The following is a 23,428-nucleotide window of genomic DNA, read 5'->3' on the forward strand; positions in this document are numbered from 1 at the left end:
TACTTAGAATGTACCGATATACAAAAAAAAAGGAAAAAAATACTAATAATTTAGTATGTTGAGGATATCATATTAGTTTTATTAATGTTCCCTAGCTTCTAAAAGATAAAATAAACATAATTGAGTATTTAATAATTGAAGATTCAATAATTGTATTACTCAAACCTAAATCAAGTATTATATTGAAATTATGAAGGCTTCAGTGATGAAACTTACTGGGTTCTACCTCACAGAATAAACATGGCTCAGCTTGTTGTAATTATATTCAATTTAGAAGATGTTGCTTGAGAACTTAGGGATATCTATGCATCCTGTATGACATAAAACTTTTCTACGGTCTAAAACTTATAGCTACTATTAGTGTTGTGAGCATAAACTGAAATTAGTTAAACAGTAATAGTAAAAGTGTTTCTCTACTTTCAGAATTAACATTTAGAGACCAAGATTTAATGCAATCTAAACTTTATGATCTGAGTATCCACATTTTGGAAGTACTGGTAATATAAAATTCTTAATGTTAATATAATTGTATGTAGTATCCTTATTACCTGGATGGCATTATAAATACGGATCTAAAATTAGCATGGAAAGATAAATGTAAATATTCACTGTCTACCTAGTATTGTTTACTTTTACAACCATGAAACCTCTGTATCATCTTGACAAGGTATTTTTGGTGTTGGCAAATACATTTCAGCATGACAACTACATGAAGACAAATCAAATTTAATAACACATACATTTGTACATGGTCTTTTTGAACTAGAAATCTGTGTCCTTACCCAGGGTCTATTGAAACTGTGGCATGTACACAAATTCTCAGCTTTCTGTAAAGGTATAAAATGGAATTATGTTCCTTCATTACCAGATTTTTCACCTTATCTCATTTTGAGATTTACAACTTCACACCACAGGGAGAAGGAAGATAAAAACAATGTATATTTTAATGAACCCTGTACTAAAGTCGAACTTTTCTATTTCTTTTAAAATTCAGCTAAAATGCATTTTATCACTAAGTTTAGAAATATTACTCATTAATTATTAATCATAGACAACTTTGCAAAAAGTGAATTCCTGTTTTACAAAAATAAAAACATAAGGCTAGAGAGAGAATTCGAGTTTTTTTTTTAAGAAAAGCAGTTCACTAGGCATTCTACTCTTGAACAGAGTATAGCTCATTAGAAAAATTTTCACCTCAGATTTCAGTGAACTGATTTTTCTCAGTGGCATAATAAAGGCATATGACCTCGTGATTACATTTACTTTAATGATGATAAGTTCTAAGAGATTGACGTGGGAATATGTGTATGTATTGCACTAAACTGTCTTTTATCACACACACACACGCATACACACACAAGCCCTAGATAGTCTGCTTCAGTATAAATATTAATCCTAATTAAAATTAGGAATCAGCATTAGCTTAAGACAAAAGTAAGGGTTATATGTGCTATGGTTTTTTTGTGATGCTTGAGATACTATTTATGCTTTATGGTCTCTACCAATAAAGGGCAAACCAGAAAATAATCGCTTTTCTTCCATTGAAATAGAGATTAATATAATGATAAATTTGGGAAAATGCAGAATTTGCTCTCCTTAGAAATATGAGGACTATGAGAACTAAAATAGTTGGAAATGGAGAAAGTATATAGGATAGTCATGGAAAGCCATGCAGAGATTTTCAAGTGTGACAGGTGGTGAACCATATCAAATTCAGCCAATTTATTTTCAGGGAACAAGTATAAAAAAACTGCATGTGTCAACTAAGCGAGCACAATTGAATATAAAGACAGCACTCCCCTTAGAAGAGTAAACTAGAAGTCAGTATACAGGCAAAGACTGTGTAGTGAGACATTGGAAACAAAAATGTACTTCTTTTTTTTTAGTACCGGGGAATGAACTCAGGTCCTTGTGCTTACAAGGCAGGCCACCAAACTGCTGAGCTAAATCCCCAGCCCCTAAAAATGTACTTCTTTAAAAGTTAAGTAAAGGGTCAGTGTTGGCAATAATATGAGAAATTCAGAAGGTACGTTAAGTAAATCCCATATTTGGGTAAAAAAACTATTTCAAAATACTTTTAATATTCGTGAGGAAAGTGTATGAATATTTTTATATTCTTCTGGCTTTTTCTCTTCCTTTTACAAACAAGTTTTAGCAACATCAGAGTGTTTTGACCATATTTAAATTTAGCAGTTATTGCTGAAGACATAGGATGATAATTCCTTTTAATGTGGAGGAGCCATCTATCTAAATTATATGTTCATGTGATGACAAAGAAACTAGAAATTGTCTTTTATCTCACGTGAGACACTAAAATCCCTAGTGACCCAAAATTGTGTCTTTATATAGAGAGAAAGCATTCACTCGACAGTGTTACCACTAAACTGCCCTAACATTCCTCTTGACGGAGCGCAGGTCTCCAAGGTTCTTTCATACTTACATTCGCTTTTACTCTGTGTGCTATGTTGGCTTGAGAGGATTTACTCTGTTTTTATTGGACAGACATCTTGCCAAGTTGCCCAGGTTGGCCTTGAGTTCATATTGCTCCTCCCTTAGTCTCTCCCAAGTAGCCATAGCTGTGATTATAAGTCTGTATTTATGTGTATGTACTGCATGTGTGTGCTGTATGTATGGTGTTTATATACTGTGCACATACGTAAATATGGTGCCTATGTTTGCGCATATATATGCACAGATATGGGTGCATGCACGTTAGCATACCCAGCTGAGGGTTTACTCTTATGTACCATATTGCCTAGGGTCATTCCTCCAAAGTACCCCGATTCTAGTTTCCTTGTTTCTTTCTCTGTTGTTCTTTTCTATCATGAATAAGTATTTTCACCTTGGGGAATTTCCTTCCCTGTCTCTCTGTAATCTCTCTTGCCTCTCCCTTCCTCCTTTTGTGTTTTCATTCCACCTTCTCTATTTCCCTTGTATAAACTTGTAAACTTACAAAGTTCTCATTATTTTCTCTTATATTCCTTTATTGGTACATTTTAGGTATACAATAAATTTACATTCATCATTGAGAACTTGTACCTTTACAGGGTGTATCTTGGTTCTTATTTTCCCCATTCACCTGCCCTCCCTTCAACCTCTCCACCCCTTTCTATTTTGAAAAGCTTTGGCTCCATATATTTCGTATGTCATTTACTTTTCCTTTCCCTTCTTTCCTTTCGCCTACCCATCCAACTTCCCCTACCCCTTAGTACCTTTTCTTTCTATTTCACGTTATCAGTTTTTCATTTTAATCCTCATTTCCACTTTTGGTTTCTCACACCAGAGAAACCATTCAGTAGTTACACACGTGTCCTTTTTTGTTTCATTTAAGTAAGAGTATATCCTCAATGTACATCCATTTATTTATAAATATCTCTAATTTCTCATTCTTTAGGGCTGAGTAATACTCCATTTTATTTTTAAAAAGCACATTTGTATCTATTATTTTTATGGAATATAAATCCATATTTCATAAACCTATGTTTTCATAACTTTTTTCTAATTTCTAGTGGAATGTTTATTCACTATCTCCTTTGGTACCACAGTTCTTGTTTATCCTCCTTTTCTAAGTCTATCTGACTTCCAAATTTCTCTTGTAAATCATAACAAAGACAAGAAAATCTGGGTGATCCCTCACTGTTCCTTTTTATTCTATAGAAACAATCATTTCTCAAGTAATTTTTAGACATCCTTACTTTCCTTAACAATGTGCAAGCACCTAGTTGAAGCCTTTACTGAGCATTTTACTCTACTAGATAATAACTTTCTGAATGGTTCTGTCAAATCCGTCCGTCTCTCCCCATCCATTGTATTCCTAAACCTTCGTATTACGATTCCCTTCTGCAAAACTGATCCTACTCCACTGAATACTGTGAAAAAATAAAGGTTTGCAAATTTAAAAAAAAATGTTAGTACATGTTTTCAGTATAGAATAATTACAATTATTGTGGGGAGTTGGTAGAATCTTAAAAGTTTATACATACTCATGAGTACAGTTTTCATAGAATCTTGGTCCATAGTATTAAAAAAAAGAACTTGCATTAAGATTTAATTGTTTTATTTTAAAAAAGATGGTGGAAAAGCCAGTTTTCCCACATGCAGGACATTGAAACTAAAACCATATCTATCGCAATATACCAAAGTAAAATCAAAATGAATCAAGCGCCCAAATATTGAAATAGAAACACTTAACCTGCTGCTAGATAAAATAGAGACTTCCACATTTAGATGCAACCTGTACTTCAAGACAGCATCTCATGCTTCGGAAGCACATCTATTATTGACTGCAGCCAATCTGTGGTATCTTTCCACTCTTTGCCTCTTCCCAAATAGAAATACCTAGGCCACTTTCTTATTTCTAATGCTACCCACAGCCTGATTCTCTCTCACATTATACAACGCATGCTGTGTTTCCCATAGTGTTTCCCGATTCTCTCTGAAGGATTTGACCTCGACATCACTGTACTGACTAATTATTTGCACCAAGGTTATGTGACTTGACTCAAATACAAGCTCCTCGCAGGAAAATCCTGAGTAGATTGTTTTCTCAGATGTAAAATAAGAGATGGTATTTACATTGATCTCACAAGTAATACATGAAGAAAAATACATAAATCTGCTTCTTCATCTCCATGAAGCATGGGTATTTGTTTTGCTTACTGATGGCATGTGTGTGTATTCAGTACCCCAAACAAAACTTGGCACATGGTTGATTCTGGAAACAATAAAATAGTATACCTATGCTAACATTATTAATCTTCAGTATATTGTAGTTATTTAAACAATTGATTCATGTCTTTTATTAGAGAAAGAAATGCATCTGTCCTACTAGGCAGTAAACAGTTGCGATTAAAGAGATGCTGCCTTGTCTCCCTTATTACTCTTGATTTTGTTTCTTCTATCCTGCTCCTCGCTCTGTCCCACCCTCCTGTTATTTTGACACTGAGCATCCCACCACTCTCTCTATGCTAACGTGATCTGTGTCCTTTCCTTTTACTCTGGCCTCCACCTCGTACTATGCTCCAGCTATTCAACATCTTTCCCTGTGTACACCAAACCATTGGCCCAGTTAGGGTTTGTTCTCCCTCCTGCCTGGAGTGCTCATCTCCTGAATTTTCACGGGTGTCTTTCACTCACACTGTCACATCTCAGCTCTACTATCATTTTCCTGAAGAGTCCTTCTCTGAACTCCCAAGTTTATTTTAAGAATTAACTTATTTTCCTTTGATAGGCGTCATAGTGACAGTAATTGCCACAGAATTTTCAGGAATTTGGAAGTGCATCAATAAATCAATTAAAGGCAGTCAAATATTTTCTTTTTATAAGGATTCAAATGTATATGTGAAAGTGTTCTAATATAGCACAGTTCTTGTTTGTCACCAGTGACATATAGTGCTTCAAACTTTGCAGTAGTATCCGTGAAACTTTAATACAACAATTAGGATAGAGTAGGCATACATAAATTCACAAGTAAATAGCATTAACAGGAAGAGGAATCAGTTACCTATTTTTGCTATAGCAAGCATTATATCTGTCTTGTATCCAAAACTATAGTAAGAAGCTTCCATCATTTTTTCTTGAAGACTATCAATTCACTCAAGGTTTGCTTCAAATAACATGATTACTCTCACATCCTTTCTCTAACCTTCTCTTCCCCATGCTTTAGTGTAGTGTATTTTAGTGCTGTGGCTTTAGTAGCAACATATGTTGATTTTTATAGCATTTTTTATACCGAAAATATTCTTATGTCACCACTATACTTATCAATGTTTGAAAGATCACTACAGAATGATTCTTTTTTATATGGTACTAGGTTTATAGCCTTTGCATGGAGCTACATCCTCAGCTGTTTTTAATTTTTTTTTTTTTTTTTGCAAAGACAGGATCTCATTAGGTCATTAGGTTGCCTACGCTGTACTCTAACTTGTCATCCTCCTGCCTCAGCCTGTCATAGTGCTTGGATTATAGGCTTGTGCCTCACATCCTGGCTTGAATTCTTAAAAGTAAACAACACTTATTGGGATATAATAAATGTCTATCAGATGGGCCAGGGATTTAGTTCAGTGGCACTGTACCTGTCTCACAAGTGCAAGGTCCTGAGTTTGATCCCTGATACAAAACCAAAACCAAAAAAAGGTCTATCAGATTAACAAAAGTGCTAGGTACCTGAAAAAGGATTTAAATATTCAAATATAATTTAACATAGATAATTGGTAAGCATAAAAATAAGCTGTTTTTAAATTAAAAGTACCACAATTTTTAGATAAAATTAGTTAAAAATTCTATTTGTCTTATGATTATGAAAACATTCTTTCTGAAATCTAAAAAAGAATTTGTTATTTGCCCAAGTCACCTACAAGTTTTTACAGCCCATTAATTAATAGAAATGTGTGATTTGCTTAATTTATTGCATTTTCTACAACTCATTAAATCTGAGCTAATATGCAGTTGTAGCCGACTTTAGTTTCAATTTCATTAATTATTTTTTGATGATTTAAGACACTAGCCATATGGATCCAAGTGTTTTTGTTTTGTTCTTCCTGTACCATATCATAGAAAAAATATAAGTATCTCAAAATAGGATGTCTTGAGAATTGGCTGCTAACTTCTGTACTATCCTGTCATAGCTCAGTTAATGCTATCCATTAGCAACATCCAAGGACACATGAGGGTGAGCACTCCAGCTTCTGGAATGTTCTGATGATATAATTTGTAATAAGTAATGTGCCTTTGCAGACTATTTGGGTGTTTTCCACATGGTTAGTCATGAATTATCTTGCTCTTAAGTGTACTTCTGAGTATAGAAAACCAATAAACTATCCTTTTTCCCAAGCCAGTCAATGAATTTGCAGAAATGACACAAATAATTCCTTTTGAACTTTTTCTAAGGGTACAAAAGGAATCTTTTTATTTTTTTTCTTTTAGGTTATTAGGATTTATTCCACTTCAATGTTTTTCTTGAATTAATTATCTACATTGTACTTGGTACTTTATTAGGTACCTAATATATAAGATTTTAATTAATAATAAGCTTCATAAGAAAAACATTTTTATTATAGCTTGCTGCTGGGAAACAGAATTAAAAGAAGTCCACATTCAATTTCATTGTCTCTGCTTAAAGTCTTCTTCGTACTCAGGGTGCCTGCCACGCCTAGTGGACTTAGTTTAGAATGGTTGGGTATTTGTTCATGACATGTGTATTTTGTGATTCGGCACCACTATTGGTGCTGACGTCTAAGAACTAGTGGTAAAAAGAGAAAAACCTGCTCCATTCTTGTATAAATCAGACTCAAGACTTGAGAATGTGTATTTGCTGCTGTGGCCATTTGGCGGGGAAGTCTCACAGGGGCCAGCACCTGCAGGCTCCCCCCCGTGGATCCCAAAGCTGACCGTGCCTCACCAGCTGGGGATCTCCCTCTTTGTGAATGTCTCGACCTCAGGAATCACATTACAAACAGTTCTTACCACCCTGGCCCATCACCCCCTCCAACTTCTGTGTAAAGACACGTGATTCCTTGGGAGTACAGGGATGCATAGAATACTTGAAATTGGTCAAATTGTTGGAGAATTTTAGCATTTTAGGTAAATGTCATAAACTATACTGAAGAAAGCTCCAAACTTAAATGGTCGTACATGTATTTCAAAATGAACATGGGACACCAGCCTTGATCGGGGGCATTCCAATGCTGTGGGCTTTCAAATAATTTTGTCTTTAAAGAGCAATGAACATGTTATATAAATCATAGTCAGGATCATTGATTTGTAGTTCTATGAGCTGCAGAAAGAAATTGTTCTCTGATCCTATGCACTCTGTCTTCTCTTTTCTCACTTAACACAAGGGAACAGAATAATTCTGGTTATATAAATAAACACATATTTATTGAATATTACTGTTTGCTAGCATTTTTCTGGGTGTTATCATGAACTGGATTGTACTGGTTTCTTTTGCTGTTATTGTAGATTACTACACAGTGGCTTAAGCAGCACAAATTTACTATCTTAGAGTTCTTTTGGTTAGTCCAATACAGTCTCCCTGAGCTATAATCAAGGTGTTGACCTCTTTGTAGACTCTAGAGGTAGTCATTTCTTTGATATTTTCCAGTTTTTTTTTTAACAGGGCATCTACATTTCTTAGATCCCGATTCTTTCCTCCATTTTCAAAGTAAACAGTACAGAAACTCTCTGACTCTGCTGCTATCACATCCCTTTCCTTGAACCTTGTGCCTCCCTCTTCTATTTTTTAGGATCCTTATAATTCCATTGGGCCACCTGAATAATCCAGTAGAATATCTTGATTGGCATTCTAATTTAAATGTGCCCTTTAGATCTTCCTCTTACAAATTAGCATACTCACAAATTCCAGGACTCAGACGTGGAAAACTCTGAATGATGTTGTCTATTACACGAAAGATAGTAAAACATTCGATATGTAGCAGTCATGGTGTACAGGTGATAACACACAGCTAGTGTTGTTTATAAGACAATCAGACAATCCAGTATAATATCAGAAAAAATATCTAGCAATAACTACTAATAATATCCAGAGCAAAGGCCAAAATTTATTGAGAAGGCATTATGTGCTAGTTCCTAGGCTTAGTGCTTTTTATGCAATGTTTGTATGAATTTTCAAAACAATTTTTAAAGGTAAGGAGCCCTGATCTCATGTTGAGAAAGATAAATAGGTTTCAGCTTGCCAAGGTTTACCTTGTTGACAACTATGGAAATGAGATTTAAACTTATGTCTCTGACTTCCAAATCTTTGCTGCATTTTGCAGAATATTCATATAGTTAAACAGGCTCTAGAATAAGATAATTCCAAGTTCCTGTACAATGAAGAGTAGAATTTTTATGCACTTTAAAAATTATGATGAACAAATGGAGAACAGTGTAAGCACCATATGTAAGTAGGGAAGGAAGATCAGATTGGCACATATCAGAGTTTATGCTGAGGGGTCACAGAGATAAAGTCAGGAAAAATGAGATTTTTGGCTGGTGTATGATATCCAGTTTATACTTCAACAGAGAAACAAGGGAAGAGGTGGGCACTTGTGAATTTTAGATAAAAGATAAAATGAAACCTTGTTTTAAGAACATTAGTCTGACAGCAATATAAAGGATGGAAGACAAAGAAAAGAACTAGAAGCAATTTTAAAATTCCAATAAGTGATTGCAGTGAGTACAGACCAACTAAGGTGCGCTTTGAGAGCTAGGTCCTTGTGATTGTCAGTAACCCTTTAGGATCCGCTTGAGCTCCACATACTTTGTTAATCAATTTCTTAAAATTAATGTTTTCAAAGATACAGTTTACCTAGCAATACATTGATTTTCAAGGAAATTTAACAGAGTTATCTTCTCCATATATTTTTGTGAGGTTTAAGCCTTTAATATCTGTACAGTATTTTTGAATACATTTTCATACCTATAAATTCAGTGACGTCTAATTTCATATGGGTTACGTAGAGGAAACTGAAACTCTGAGAATTTGTAAATTGTTGAGTTTTGTCTATGACTTCAATCCTGAATTATTTCAAATATCTTATCCTTTTTGGTATAGAAATCAGCTAGTAAGTAAATATTAATAAAGTTTAAAGGTTTATATTTCTTAGAAGAAGGACTCTGAGATATATTCCTTTTTAGGAATGATACATTGGGATGATCTTACACTTACATTCCTTATATAAGAATTTTACAGGACATAGGTAATACCTCTTAATCATCAACATCTTACAGAAACTGTTATCTACTTCACAAACTGTAATCTTAGTCATTTTCTAAGAATAATATTCATTGTGAATACACAGGTGAGATTTTATTAATTTCTTTACACACCAGAACACCAAAATCAACAGCTGCAGCTTCAAAGCAGGACAAAATGTGAAGACTTGATAATATATAATTAATTGATCTTAGATCAATCAGAATAAAACTTTATCTGTGACATGTTGATTTTCATAGGTTTTTTCTCTGTTCAGTTTGCTTCTGCATTTTAGGTATTAAATTTAGATTTATGTGGCAAAGATGATTAGAAAAGGGTAACTCCTCCCTTAGGGATCTATTTTAAAATGTCGCAATTAAAATTTTCCAGAGAGTTTCAAGCAATTTTAGCCTCCTTTGTGATGCAATATATTGAGTACCACTGTTAGCTTAAGGATGCTATCTGGAAATAGAAATTCTGATTTACCCTGCCCCCTACCATGACACCTAATTGGAAGACATAGTTCTCAGTGGTAGGTGCACTAATACGTGCTTTTGCCAGTGGTACTGGGGATAGCATGATAAGCAGCCTTGTGAATGGGAATATATGCCGTGCCTGTATCTGGGAAGAAGAAAAACAAACATGTTGAAATGCTCTGTAAATACATTTTTGTACAAATGTACCAAGGAGAAAATTGGGATTTTTCAAAACACATAGCAAAAATGTACAATCATTTAATCACCAGGTTCATAATTCTGTTGTGGGAGATAAATCTTTCTAAGGGAAGATGGTTTTTAGTTGATTTCTCTGAGACTCTCGGACATGACTCCTCCTCCATTTAGCCACATTGAATTCAGTACAATCGTATTTAAATAAGTATTACCACTGCGGTCTTACATTCCTTATACTCCTCATGCCAGCAGAGCCCCTCAACCAGTGTTGGACAATAAGGATAAAATCTGAACAATAGCGTGAAAACAGTTGAGTTACAATAGTCAATGCATGCATAATACTAATATCATTCATATGCTTTCAATACTAAAGTATGCTTGTACTGATTATATATCAAATTTCTTTCTTTCTTTACTATGGAAGCCAATCAAACTAAAATTTTAAATCACTGGCTTTTTTTAAAAGTAAACATTCTACTACCCAGTATTGGGACATAGATCTCTAGGTCGGAAAATTGAGTTTTTCTTTCAAGCCAACATTTTCCCAGGTTTTCTTTGTAATTGTGGACAAACTGAAAATTGTTGTAGGCAAAAAAAGGCAGTGAATTCATGATAACCTTCACCATGCCCCCCTTTTTAAAGTATAAAAACAGAAAATTAAGCATTAACCTCATTGATGATTGGAAGAAATTCATTGACTTTATTATATTTTATGATTTCTCAGACTTTTCATTGTCATAACATTAACATATAATCTGTAAGTAAAAATATTTGAAGTGCACTGGGTTTTTAATGGTCAGTGGCAATCTTCATGATCTGAGGTAACTAGTAGAGCAAGCATGGATCACCTGGAAGAGACCAAAGTTCAGTTTTATATCTAATTTTTTGCAAGCATCAATTTACTAATAATTGCTCAGACCAACCTTAAAAATGAAAGATTAAAAGATCGTACAACATTCTTTAATAATTATGTGTCATTTCTGTGGTTGACCCTTTGAGAGAATAAAGGATATGATCTGTAAATTTTATGTACTGAGCTCAAGTTCTCGAAGAAACTGTGATACAATGATAGCAAACCCTTTAGAACGTCCAGTGATGACTAACAACCAGCCGCGGCATGTGGGCCATAGGTTCACCACCACTGCTATAGAACAAGAGAGAAATTTCAGGGTATAGAAATATGTTAAACTGACTAAATTTTATATGCATTCGTGCTAAAGAAACAAACAAACAAAAACAAGTGCATATAAAATGAACACCAAAGGAAAATAGGATGATTTTAGTGATTCCTTTGATTTATTTTCTCCTGTTTTATTAGTATTGCAACACATAAAAAATAAATTCACCACGGCGCCTTTGTACATACACACTCTTCATATTGATCCTTTTTATTTCCCCTACCTTTTCCTTCACTCCTGCCTAGTATAAACCAATAAAAATAAAACAATACAGAAATAGCCTAGAGAATAAGGACAAACATACTTCTTAGCTTTTGTTTCTCTGCTCTAATCTAAATATGCTTGGTGACTGAATTTATCTACATTATTTTTATTTTCAATAAAACCACTACAGAGTGTGTTTGAGTTAGAAAATTCTGTTCCAGCTCTAAAGGCACATCATTTAATGAAAATACATAAAACAAAGCATGACCTAGAATATTAAAATATTAAACACCTGTTTGGAAGGAAATTTCTTCCCAAATGCCTTGAGGATGCAGTCTGCTAGACAAGCTTAAATAAAAATATATCAGAGTGGAAGGTAACAACAACAAAATAATAGAAAGCAAAAAGAAAAAAGGCCTACCTATCTACCAGTATATTGAAGAAGAAATATGTAAATTAGTAGCAGATGACTTCATTGTGGAGTGACTCATAGGTACTGGGCTTTATAGTAGAATAAAAGTTTTTGGTTATAACCTTCCACTAGTAAGTAGTTTGAGAACTGAATAAGTATAAATGCAAAGTGGACATTATATATAATTTATACCAGTTTCTCAAAATATTCAATTTAAAGATTTTTATCTTTATTTTTATATCTATTTCCTTTTAGCATGTCTTAACATTGCCCACATATAAATAATTACATACATAACATTAAAAATTATTATAAACTATCTAAAATAAGAATTATGGCTGATAAACCATATGTTAGTGAGCAATGGTGGCCAATCCCAATAGCCTATTTTGATAATAAGCTGTCATTTTTATGTTTATTCTATTTTTACCCTTATCAAGTATAATACAAACTAACACTTCATTTTAGTTCCTGTTTACCCATGGGTCTTTCCCTATCCATTTCCTTCTCTTACAATTCATTTAACAATGCAAGTTTTCAACATTATTGATTTGGATATTTCTACACTTGATCTTAGCCAAAAAGCCGAGAAGCGATTTGGATATTTCTGATTGAACACTCTTGGTACAATTCACAATGTTTCTAAATCTCTATCTTTCCCACAAACTGGCATCTAGATCCAGAGGTTTGATGAGATTCGCTTTTGTACTTTTCCAGTAAATTGACAGTGTCTAGTTTCTCCCCTTTTAGTAGACAATGTACATCTGTTAGTACTCTGGAATTGAAAAATTGTAATATGATTCTTTCATTTATTTTGCATTTGTTAATTGGAATCCCTTAAAAAGGGATTCTTTTTAAATTAATTTCATTGGTACATTTTAGATACGCATGCTAAGCACATTCACCATGGGAAATGTACATAATATATCTTAATTCTACCTTTTACCCCAATTCCCTCCCCTCTTCAGCCTCTCTTTCCCTTTATATTTACAAAAGCTTTGTTCCATTTCTTTCTTTATATTCATTTTGTTCTTTTCCTTTCCATCCTTTCCCTCTCCCTTGTTCCCCTTCCATTTGAACATTTTTTCCTATTTCCTAATGTCTGTTACATATTTTGGTCCTTATTTACCCTTTTGGTTTCTAACACAAGAGAAGCAATGTGATATTTAAAAGTGTGTGTCTAATTTATTTCACTTAGGAGTATGGTAGGGAGGTGTGTCCATTTACTTTGAAATGTCTCAAGTTTTTCTTTCTTTCTGTCAGAGCATTACTCTTTCTGTTTTCTGATATCCTTTTTTATTTTTTTTCAGAGTACTGTAGTTTTCAGTATAAAGGTCTTTGATTTCCTTTGTTAGAGTGATTGCTAAGCATTTCATTTTATTTGGATGCTACTATGAAAGGTGTAGTTTCTTTAATTTCTCTTGGAGTGAGTTTGTTATTTGGATACAGGAATCCTATTGAATTTTGAGTGTTGACTTTGTATTCAGCTACAGTACTGAATTTGGTTATTAAATCTAGAAGTCTTTTCATGGAATTTTTGGAGCCTTCTGTGTAGACTATCATATCATCCACAAATAATGATAATTTAACTTCTTTTTCTGTCCTTCTTTTTACTTTTTGTTCTTCTATCAAACTGATCTGACTAATATTTCTAGAACTACATTGAATAAGAGTGGTGATAGTGGAAATCCTTGTCTTGTTCTTGATTTTGTAGTGAAAGCTTTTACTTTTTGTCCATTTAGTATGACATTGGCTGTTGGTTTGTCACAGCTTTTATGAGACTGAGATAAGGACCATCTATTCCAATTTTTTATAGATAAAGATAGGTATTAATAATCTTCTGGATTGCTGCAGGATCTATTATGATTTCACCCTTTTCATTCATAAGTGAATGGATTTGAGTCTTTTCTTTCCTTCTATTGATAAAGTTGGCTAAAGATTTGTTAATTTAATCTTTCAAAGAATCAACTCTTCAATTCATTGATTCTTTGTATTGATTTCTTAATCTCAATTATATCTAATTCTCTTCTGATTTTAATAATTTTCTCCCTTTTATTAGCTTTGGACTCAACTATCTCTTCTTTTTCTAACAGTTTGAAATTCATCATTAGGTTGCTTATATGAGCTGTTTTACTGATATGAGAATTTACTACTATATATTTCCCTCATAGCACTGCTTTCGTTGAATCCCATCAGTCCTGGTATGTTGTATTGGCACTATTATTTAATTGTAGAAACAGTCTAATTATTGTCTAATTTCTTTAATTTTATCTAATACCTAATGGTTATTCAAGAGGGTTTTATTTAATTCCAGTGTGTTTATGTATTTTTTTATTTAAATGTATTGATACTGTATTGTAACAATACAGTTACATTCATCATTGGGATCTTGTACCTTCACATGATGTAACTTAGTTCGTATTTTTTCCCCATACCCCTGCCGGCCCTTCGCACCCTCCACCCCCCACTATTTACAAAGACTTTGTTTCCATTTCTCATATTTTTTATTTTCGCTTCTTTCCTTTCCCCTGCCCTTCCCACTTCCCCTGCTCCTTTAGCCCTTTTCTTACTATTTCACACTATCAATTATATAATTTGAACCTTACTTACACTCTTTTGGGGGGGGGTTGGCTTTCTCATTTTTCTGGGAAAGGGACAAAGGGTGGGAAGCAGTGTGGCACCACCTGGAAAGACTCATGACCACAGCCAGGGTCAGGAGCTCCACTGCAGCCAGGCCCAAGCCCAGACCATAGTCCCGTGGTGATGTCTGCTTCTTCTGTTATGTGCTTGTGCTTCTGGTTCCGTGAAGTGGATCTGAACCCCTGGCTCACACCAGGGAGCTGTCTCCTGGCATAGCCTGAACCACCACAGTCTCCCTTGTCACAGCACTTATAGGTGTCCTCAATGCCTTCTACTGGGGACCAGCTATTGGAAGACTTGTTGAAAGAGCAGGCTTTGTTCAGTTGCTCTGGGTTAGCTGGAGTAACCTTCAGATGACAGGTGATGTATATCATGTTTCTGGAGTCGTTAGTGAAGTAAAACACATCCACCATGAACCAGAACGTCTGGCCTGGGACTGGGGCATGGAATGGAGAAGAGCCATCAGACAGCCAGGCCAAGAGGCAGCCATGGAAGTCCACAATGGTGTAACCAGGGGACACGTCCTGGTCTGGTGTCGGTGTGGCCACACAGTGGTCCACGAAGAGCTTCAGGGGCAGGTGGCTGCCGATATGGACCTCGGCTTGCAGGTGGGCCGCCTCGCCCCGGTGGAAGGTGGCAGACATCTCGGCGCTCCATGTCTCCCACATCAAGCACAGGGAGAAAGCCAGCTTCTTTGAGGGCACTGTGGTCCTGAAGGGCGCCTGGCTTCTCGTGTTGCGATGTCTGGGGTAGCAACACTCGATGGGAACTTCTGCATGATTGGTCCTCAAGATGGACAGGTTTCCCACAGTCTGAGCGTGTGGAACAGGAAGGTTCTGTGTCCCAGGGCATCATTTGTCATCTGCACGCTGCTGCCACATTCGTGCACCCCGGTCTCGAAATTGACCACGACATCATCCATGCCTGTGGTTACCAAGGGGTGGCAGCCTTCAGGGGCCACGGTGAGGTCAGCAGGCTGGACAAGCTTCCCCATGCCCAAAAGGGAAGCTCTTTTTGAGTTTATTTTGCCATTGGTTTCCCATTTCATGGCACTATGGTCTAATAATATACATGGGATAAATTCAATGTATTTGCATTTGTTTAAGCTTGTTCTGTGAGCTAGTGTGTGGTCTATTTTAGAGAATGTCCCATGTGCAGAGGAGAAGAATGTGTATTCTAATATGGGGTGGAACACTGTAGGCATCTACTAAGTCCATTTGTTCATAAGTTCTGATATTTGTTCAGCTGCGATTCCGTGTTGTTATTAATGCTTATTTGATTTTTCATGTCCATTAATTTTTTAATTAACTTTATTGGTATATCTTAGGTATACATTATGATTACATTCACCACTGGGAATTTGTACCTGTACGTGATATCTTAGTTCTTATTTTTTCCCATTCCCCTTCCTTCCCTTCCACCCTTCCGCCCTTCCAGCCCTCCTTATTTGCAAAAGCTTTGTTTCTTTTTTTTCCTAAAGGGAAAGAAAAAAATACTAATACTTGTTTTATATAATTGTGTTTGCTGGTATTTGTGTGCATCCATATTTATGACTTATCTCTTCCTCTCAGATTGTTCCCTTAACAAATAGGTAGTGACCTTCCTTGTCTGTCTTGATCAGTTTTGGCTAGAAATCCACTTTATCTGTAGCTAACCCTGCTTTTTTCCACATTTCTCTTCCATGGGGTATTGTTTTCCATCCTTCGATTTTGTTTACAATTTTTTTTTTTTTAGTTAAATGCATTTTGTCTCTGCAGCATAATGCTGGTCTTTTTTCTTGATCCATTTCACCAAGAATTGACATGTATTGACTCATCCTTGGAAGATAATTTTTCTTTTGTTGGTTTCTTCTCTTTCCCTTCTGTTTAATTGCTTGCTTTACCTGATGGACTCATTCTATTAGGGTTCATAGAATTGTTATTACTTTCTAGAATAGCCTTTAGAACATTTTGGAGTGCTTGTTTGGCGGTCATGAATTTCTTCAAGTGTTCTTTGTCGTGGAAGTATCTTATTTCTCCATTAATTTTGAAAGATAGTGTTGCTGGGTACATCAGTCTGAGTTGGAGGTTGTTTTCTTCTAGGGCTTGAAATACGGCACTCTAAGGTCTCCTTGACTTAAGGGTTTCTGTTGAGAAGTCTGCTGTGAATCTGATGGTTTGCCTTTGTAGGTGATTCTTTTCTGTAACAGCTTTTAATACTCTGTTCTTATGTTGAATTTCTGGAATCTTGACTCTTATATGCCTTATGATAGAATTTTTTGATCATGGCTAATTTTAGTTCTGTGTACCTCACTTATCTATATGTCACTTTCTTTTTCTGTTCTTTGGAATCTTTGAAGCACTTGTGAAAAAGAAAGAACAAACAAATACAAACAGAACAAAATGTCAACAAAAACCTAGAATATTCACATTCAGAAAAATAAGAACAAATAAAATAAAACCACAGAAAGGAACAAAAAAGGTGGAGGGCATGTCTCTGCTATGCCTGGTGGGTAAAAGGGTCAAACAGAGTCCAGCTAGGACAGGAGTCATGCAGCCCACAACTCTCCAGCCGTTGCCAGCTTGAACACAGCTCTCTGGCCCTAGATCTCTCCCACAACTGCACCTCACCCTGACACTGGGAGCCCCAAGGTGGAACCTTCCCATGGTTGCTCTGAATGTGGGGTTTAGCAGGCCCCTTTCCAAAATGGCAACTGGCCAATTGCCCTCTCCCAGGGACATCTGAACTGGAATCACTCAACAGCCCGTAATGTCTACTGCTCTGTTCCACTGGTGTGTTTCTCCATGGAGGCCCCTGGAGCCACCCAGTGTTCCCATGCCTCCATGGGTTTGAGCTTGCTCCCTCACACTGAGAGCATAGATCAGGGAGAAACTGCCATCTGCCACCTCCCTCTTCTACGTTGAGGTCCCTCTCTCCCCACTCCCGTGCTCTCCCATTCGTGCTTCATGCCCTTGCTTCTACCCTCTTCTACCCTCTATTATAACAAATATCAAACTTAAAAAGAATCATTTGTCCTAAAAGATTTGGTATTACTTATTAGAAAGTGATATTTAAGAACACAGTGAGGTTAGTAGGTGTGCTCCTTGCTGCACAGTTCATAGAAATAAAACAGTTCAAGAGCTGATTGTGCCGATACTTGCCAATCAAATCCAAGATAATTCCTCTTACTTTGGACATTTCCTGGACAATATCTATCTCTCTCCTCCATCAAGAATTCTACTTCTTAAAGTTATCAGGGATAATATACTAGACTTAACCTAATTATTCATTTACTTTGTCTTACATGGTGAACATCTGTCAGATTAATAATATTTGTGCCATTCAAAAATAATTACTAATTTTTTTCTTCCATTGATTTAATTTTTAGTTAATAGATTTTATTGAATTGAGATGCATTTAAAAATGGAAATTTGATTATTAGGAGACTCTACAATTGAAGTAGAGCAAACAAATTATCAGCTTTTTTTCTGTTGGTTCTATTATTATATCTTTATACACTCACATTTTACCCATGAGTGATAGATCACAAATTTTCCTATTGTGCTAAAGAATCAAAATCTACTACATGAGGCTGCAATATGAGTAGTCTTGGTTCTAACTACACTATATCCTTGTTATATCCTGCCATATTTAGGCATCTTCAGATATGCCACTATCTTTCATATTATACTGTCCTAAACCATAATGTACCTAGAAATGAACACATTTATAATAATTCATTCTAAATTGTTTTGCTAAAAGATTGTGACCTCTGATCTTTCTTGAGTACATGCCTAACAGAATACACACTCAATTCAGATGTGCCTGCTGAATAAATTCATATATTGGCCTGCTTCTATTTTTTATAAACATTAAATACTGTATTAGCCAAGTACAACATTTAACTAGCACCATATACAAAACACTCTAATTTTCAAAGTGATTTCTCACCTCTAAAAACGCAAATTGCTTTTTTAAACAAACTTTTTATTAGATTTCTTTTAACTCTCCTTCCTTCTATATTTATAATACAGCATTATCAAAAATTACCAGGAGTGGCTGAGAATCTCCATAATATCATTCACTGAAAGGAACCTAAGAAATTTTCACATCCCTCTCCAGTCTTCTGATTTACTGTTTCTAGGATCTGAGCTATCCTATAACATTAACCGCGCTATCTTTATACCATGCAGATACTATCCATTGAAAATCTTACCTCTAAGCTATTCGGGGCCTGTGTTTAACTTAATTGCTTCAATCATTCCATCCCTTTTCCTACCCTATTCTGGGTGCCTGCACTTCCTGACTTTTGGTTCCATTCCCTAGTTATTCCTTTGCAGTTATATTTGCTCCTGATAACTGGTGATTGATCTACTCCTGATCCCTGTGCTTTGTTCCCAAATTGTTTTTCTCTATTTTCTCCAGGCAACTTAGGAACCCTGTTCAGCTTCATTTTCATTGTACAACCCCACTATGCACATCTAAGGCTGAAGTCACAGCTGTACTAAGATGTGTAAAGAGGAAATGGTCTGAATACTTTTATATTTATTATATTTATTATACTTTGCAGTAAGCATGAGATGTTTAGATTTCACTGTCCAGTTATCAAATGAAAAGTGACCATTCTTCAGAAAATGTCTTGGAAATAAAAAACAACATATTTAATAAAAATATCAATGCCCCAACCAATGCAGTAACCCTGAAAATGGAAAATTATTCAGTATTACATAGACTTGATGAGGTTCAGAGACACTAAATGATTTTCCAAGATTGCACAGAGTTTAAATGGAAGAGTATAATTGAGCCCAAACCCAATCATTTTGTTACTACACTAATTAATAACTTTCATTCCTTTATCTCATTTTATAATATTGACCAAACTTAACTTTTGTGTGCCTCAGTTTCTTTTACTTTTTTTTTTTTTTTTTTCTTTCAAAGTGCTTTAACTATGTAAATTGCTCTGAACTCCTAGGGAAAAAAATAGAGCTGTAGGAGTGATAATTAGATGCCATGGTATTACAGAGGTTTTTAAATGAAGTTGAAAGGTTCATGGAATAAAATTCTTTCCATATTTTCATTAATATGGATTTTTAATACCCTTTGGAAGTTAACCTGAAAAGTGCATTCCCTCATTATTATGCAGAAAGGTACTTTGATCTCATTGACTCTGAAATTCTTTGTATTAGAGTGTGCTCAAATTTCACAAAACTCACAAAGATAAACAATGGTTTAAACATTCCACTTTGCTAGTGGACAAGTGTATCTCTAATTGAACCTACTCAGCCAGACCCAATTGCAGCAAAAGTCTGATCTTTCAAAGCCATTGGATTTTTTTTTTTTTCTTTTTCTTTGTACCCAGGGATCAAACTCAGGTCCCTATGAGGCAGGCAGAGGAGCCACTGAGCTAAATTCCCAGCCTGGAAATTTTGTTATGATTTAATGTCCACTGGATCAGTAACCATGTGTCCAAGTGTTAACTGGTTCTGCTCATTTGCCCTGCCTTTTAAACTTAGCAAGTTTTAAAGTGCTAGACTTCTAAATGGCAATCAAGTCTTTGTGGATTCCAGTGCATTTCAAAAATATAAGAAAAGGTAATTTTATATTTGTGGTTCTAATCAGCTGATCAGAGTGGATAGAATTTTGTTTATCATTTAATGATACTCAATTATATTTTAAAATTATTAAAACTGGTTAACAATATAAAGGGAGCTTTTCACACAGAAAATCTTGCTTTATTGCTTATAGTTGTGTGCTGCCAAAGTATACAATGCTATACAGTGTTACCCAGTAGTGGCTTTATACGGCACTGTCTGCGTTTGTGTTAGATTTTTCCTCTGTATAGCTATTAAATTTATCTCAGAAATATTAAATCTGTTCATATTGCTTATTGATTTTATAAATAATGTATACCTTTTCCCTGTCAGTAAAATATTAATTAATTTTTCCATTTGCTGTCAAGGGATTTTAGGAAATTCAGAGAGGTCTTCTATTTTATTGCTTTGAAGGACAGAATTCTGTGTCACAGCACAGTAATAATCTTCATACTAACCGTCTCCTTCAGCGCATGTTCCATAATTATCACTTATTAAGGAGCACTGCAATTTTCATGACAGTTCTTTTTTGTTAAATAAGTAGCAGACTGTACTAAAATATGAGGGCACTGAGAAATGCAAAATGCAAGCAACTTTGAGGTTATGTCTACCAATTGCCTTTTTTTGGAGATAAGCAAACTCTGATATAAGTAATGAAGTCCATTTTAAATGGTAGCGCTGACTGAGGAGAGCCCTAAGATTGGAGTCAAGCATCTTGCTTCATTTGAGATTTTTCTTTTATATTTCATTGGTTGTAGAAGACAGATAACCTGATTTTGATTTGATTAAAGGAAAGCTACTAGTAATATGGAAAAGAAGACCAAAGTTAAGGATGGACTTTGATGTTCTCAAGTTTAAATGATGCAAGCTGGCATTATTTATATGCAGTATGTGACAGTGGGCATTATAAAAGAACACGGGGGCAAATGATTAAAGAATTAAAAACCTTCTAGGAAACAAAGCCTTTTTGCTAGGAACCAGTATTTTGTTTGTGATTGTGTAAGTTTCTGGTGGTGTCTGACAAAACAGTGGGTAAAACCAGACCCTAGCTAAGTAAGAGCAAAGAAGAGCTCCATGAATAAAAACTTACAAGTGAATAAAACAACATATGTGAAGGTTCTCCTGCTGCATCATTTTATAGTTGAATTTTCCTTGGTAACTGATGAAATAACTCATCAGACCAGATAGCACACAGGGCTGAGTTTTATGAAATATTGGGAAATTTTAAACTGAACAAAAACATATAGTCAAAACTGTTACCATTCAGATACTGACAGGCTGCAGATCTAGGAAAGTACTCTTAATTTTAATTTTATGCACATAACTGCAGAAACTGTTTAGGTTTTGGTTTTCTGGTTAATTCTATGTCCTTACTTTTAAAATCTTGCAAACTACCATTTGCTGAGTTTATTTATAAGCTATTCCTGTGCCAAATGGTATGAGCACATTATTCCATGTAATACTCAGAATATATTTACATGTGCTGGTAGAAATTATACAAACATGAACATCACATACAGGAGAAAAGTGAAATAACTGGTCTATGATGCATTAAGTGTAAGAACTAGCAATCAAGCAGGAAGTCTCTGCTTGTATGAATTGTGTATCGCACTGAGAGTTGCATAGCCATTTCAGGAGAAGCAGTGTCTATTTTCATAACTATTTCTTCTCTTTAAGAGTAAAGAATAAATGAATACAGAATTTATTGCAGTTTCTGATAATTTCTCTCAGGGTGACTTAGGTTGCCCTACTAGAAAACCAAGCCTCCCTGCTCTTTTCAGTGTTCTTAAATTTTATGCCAGATAAAGAGTAATTTTATGTGATTATATATGACATCTCTCTACATATGCATAGCCTTTATTAGTATTTGTATTAATATTTATATCAATTTTATTAACATTTTAATATTTCAAATATTACCATTATAATCATCAAACTATTTGATTCACAAATATATTAAAACAGAAAAAGATAATATAAAGTATTACTATTGTCATTGCTCTACTAGCCATCTTCTTTTCATAATAAATTTAAGTTTTTAACGTAATAGAAGCAACTAGGAGTTGTTTTTACAGTAAAACTGTAAACGTGTTTGATCTCCACACTGCAGACCTGTAAAATACCAGCTTCAGTGTATGAAACAGTTTGCAGGTTTGAACAGCTGAATTACAATCATCACACAAAATAAAATTCCTGCTCCCAACTTCTGAAATTATAACCAAAAAAAGGGGAATGTTTTTAAAACCTTATAACGTGATTTATGTGTGAGTTACTTTTTTTCCATGGCGGAAATACATTATTGTGAACTACAGCATCACTGTTTTCATATCAAAGGATAACATTAAATATAAATGTTAAGAATCATTTTTTTCTACTCTATCTACATTCTCTTCACTCATGACCCACACAGAAAGGAAATAAATAGGACTAGCCCTTTAAGTGCTATATGACAATTAAAATAAACCTCAAATTTGTAGTTGATGCCATCCTTCATGACAGAAGTATGTTTTAGAAAAGAATGGTGTTTGATTCTATAAATATACATGAAATTTAGGGCTTATAAAAGCCTGTACATACCAATATCTTGGGTAATATTAGTTTTGCCGCTCTCTATTTTTTTTTTTTTTTTGTACTGGGGATGAACTCAGATCATTGTGTTTGTGAGGCACGTGGTGGAACCACTGAGCTAAATCCATGGCCCATCTTGGATAATATTAGAAAAATTTGGGGGGCCTTTAGAAAATATTTTTCTCTGACCCTGACCAATATCCAGATGTTTAAATCAATTTTTCATTGAGACATTACAAAGACATTATTATACAATATTAGGAATCATAGAATTATCTTTGTTTATATATGATTTAAGAGATCGAATTCACATCTATCACTTCAGCCATCTGTTTGCAAGGAGGCATGGAGAAACTTTGACACTTCTTTAATACTAAAAGAGAGTAAGTGTCACTCTTTGAAATAAAACTATAAAGTATGCCTAAAAACTGTCATGCTTCATTAGAAACTATTATTCAGTGAGAAAATGAAGGCTGACTATGAATCTATTA

At 34.8% G+C, this 23,428-nt stretch overlaps 2 protein-coding genes across 2 annotated transcripts in view; one reads left to right on the top strand and one right to left on the bottom strand.

Annotated features, from left to right (window-relative positions):
• Positions 1 to 23,428, top strand: part of Cntn5 (contactin 5) — a 1,105,367-nt gene that overhangs the window by 708,304 nt on the left and 373,635 nt on the right. The window lies entirely within an intron of this gene.
• Positions 7,596 to 15,793, bottom strand: LOC104874832 (zona pellucida sperm-binding protein 3-like). Its single transcript, XM_010642087.2, is given in 4 exon segments — positions 7,596 to 7,709; positions 14,792 to 14,906; positions 14,908 to 15,610; positions 15,613 to 15,793. Coding segments are annotated over 4 exon segments (1,113 nt in total).

This window comes from Fukomys damarensis, unplaced genomic scaffold (genome assembly GCF_012274545.1).
Source record: "Fukomys damarensis isolate Sample0158 unplaced genomic scaffold, DMR_v1.0_HiC HiC_scaffold_16, whole genome shotgun sequence".
Lineage (NCBI taxonomy): Eukaryota > Metazoa > Chordata > Mammalia > Rodentia > Bathyergidae > Fukomys > Fukomys damarensis.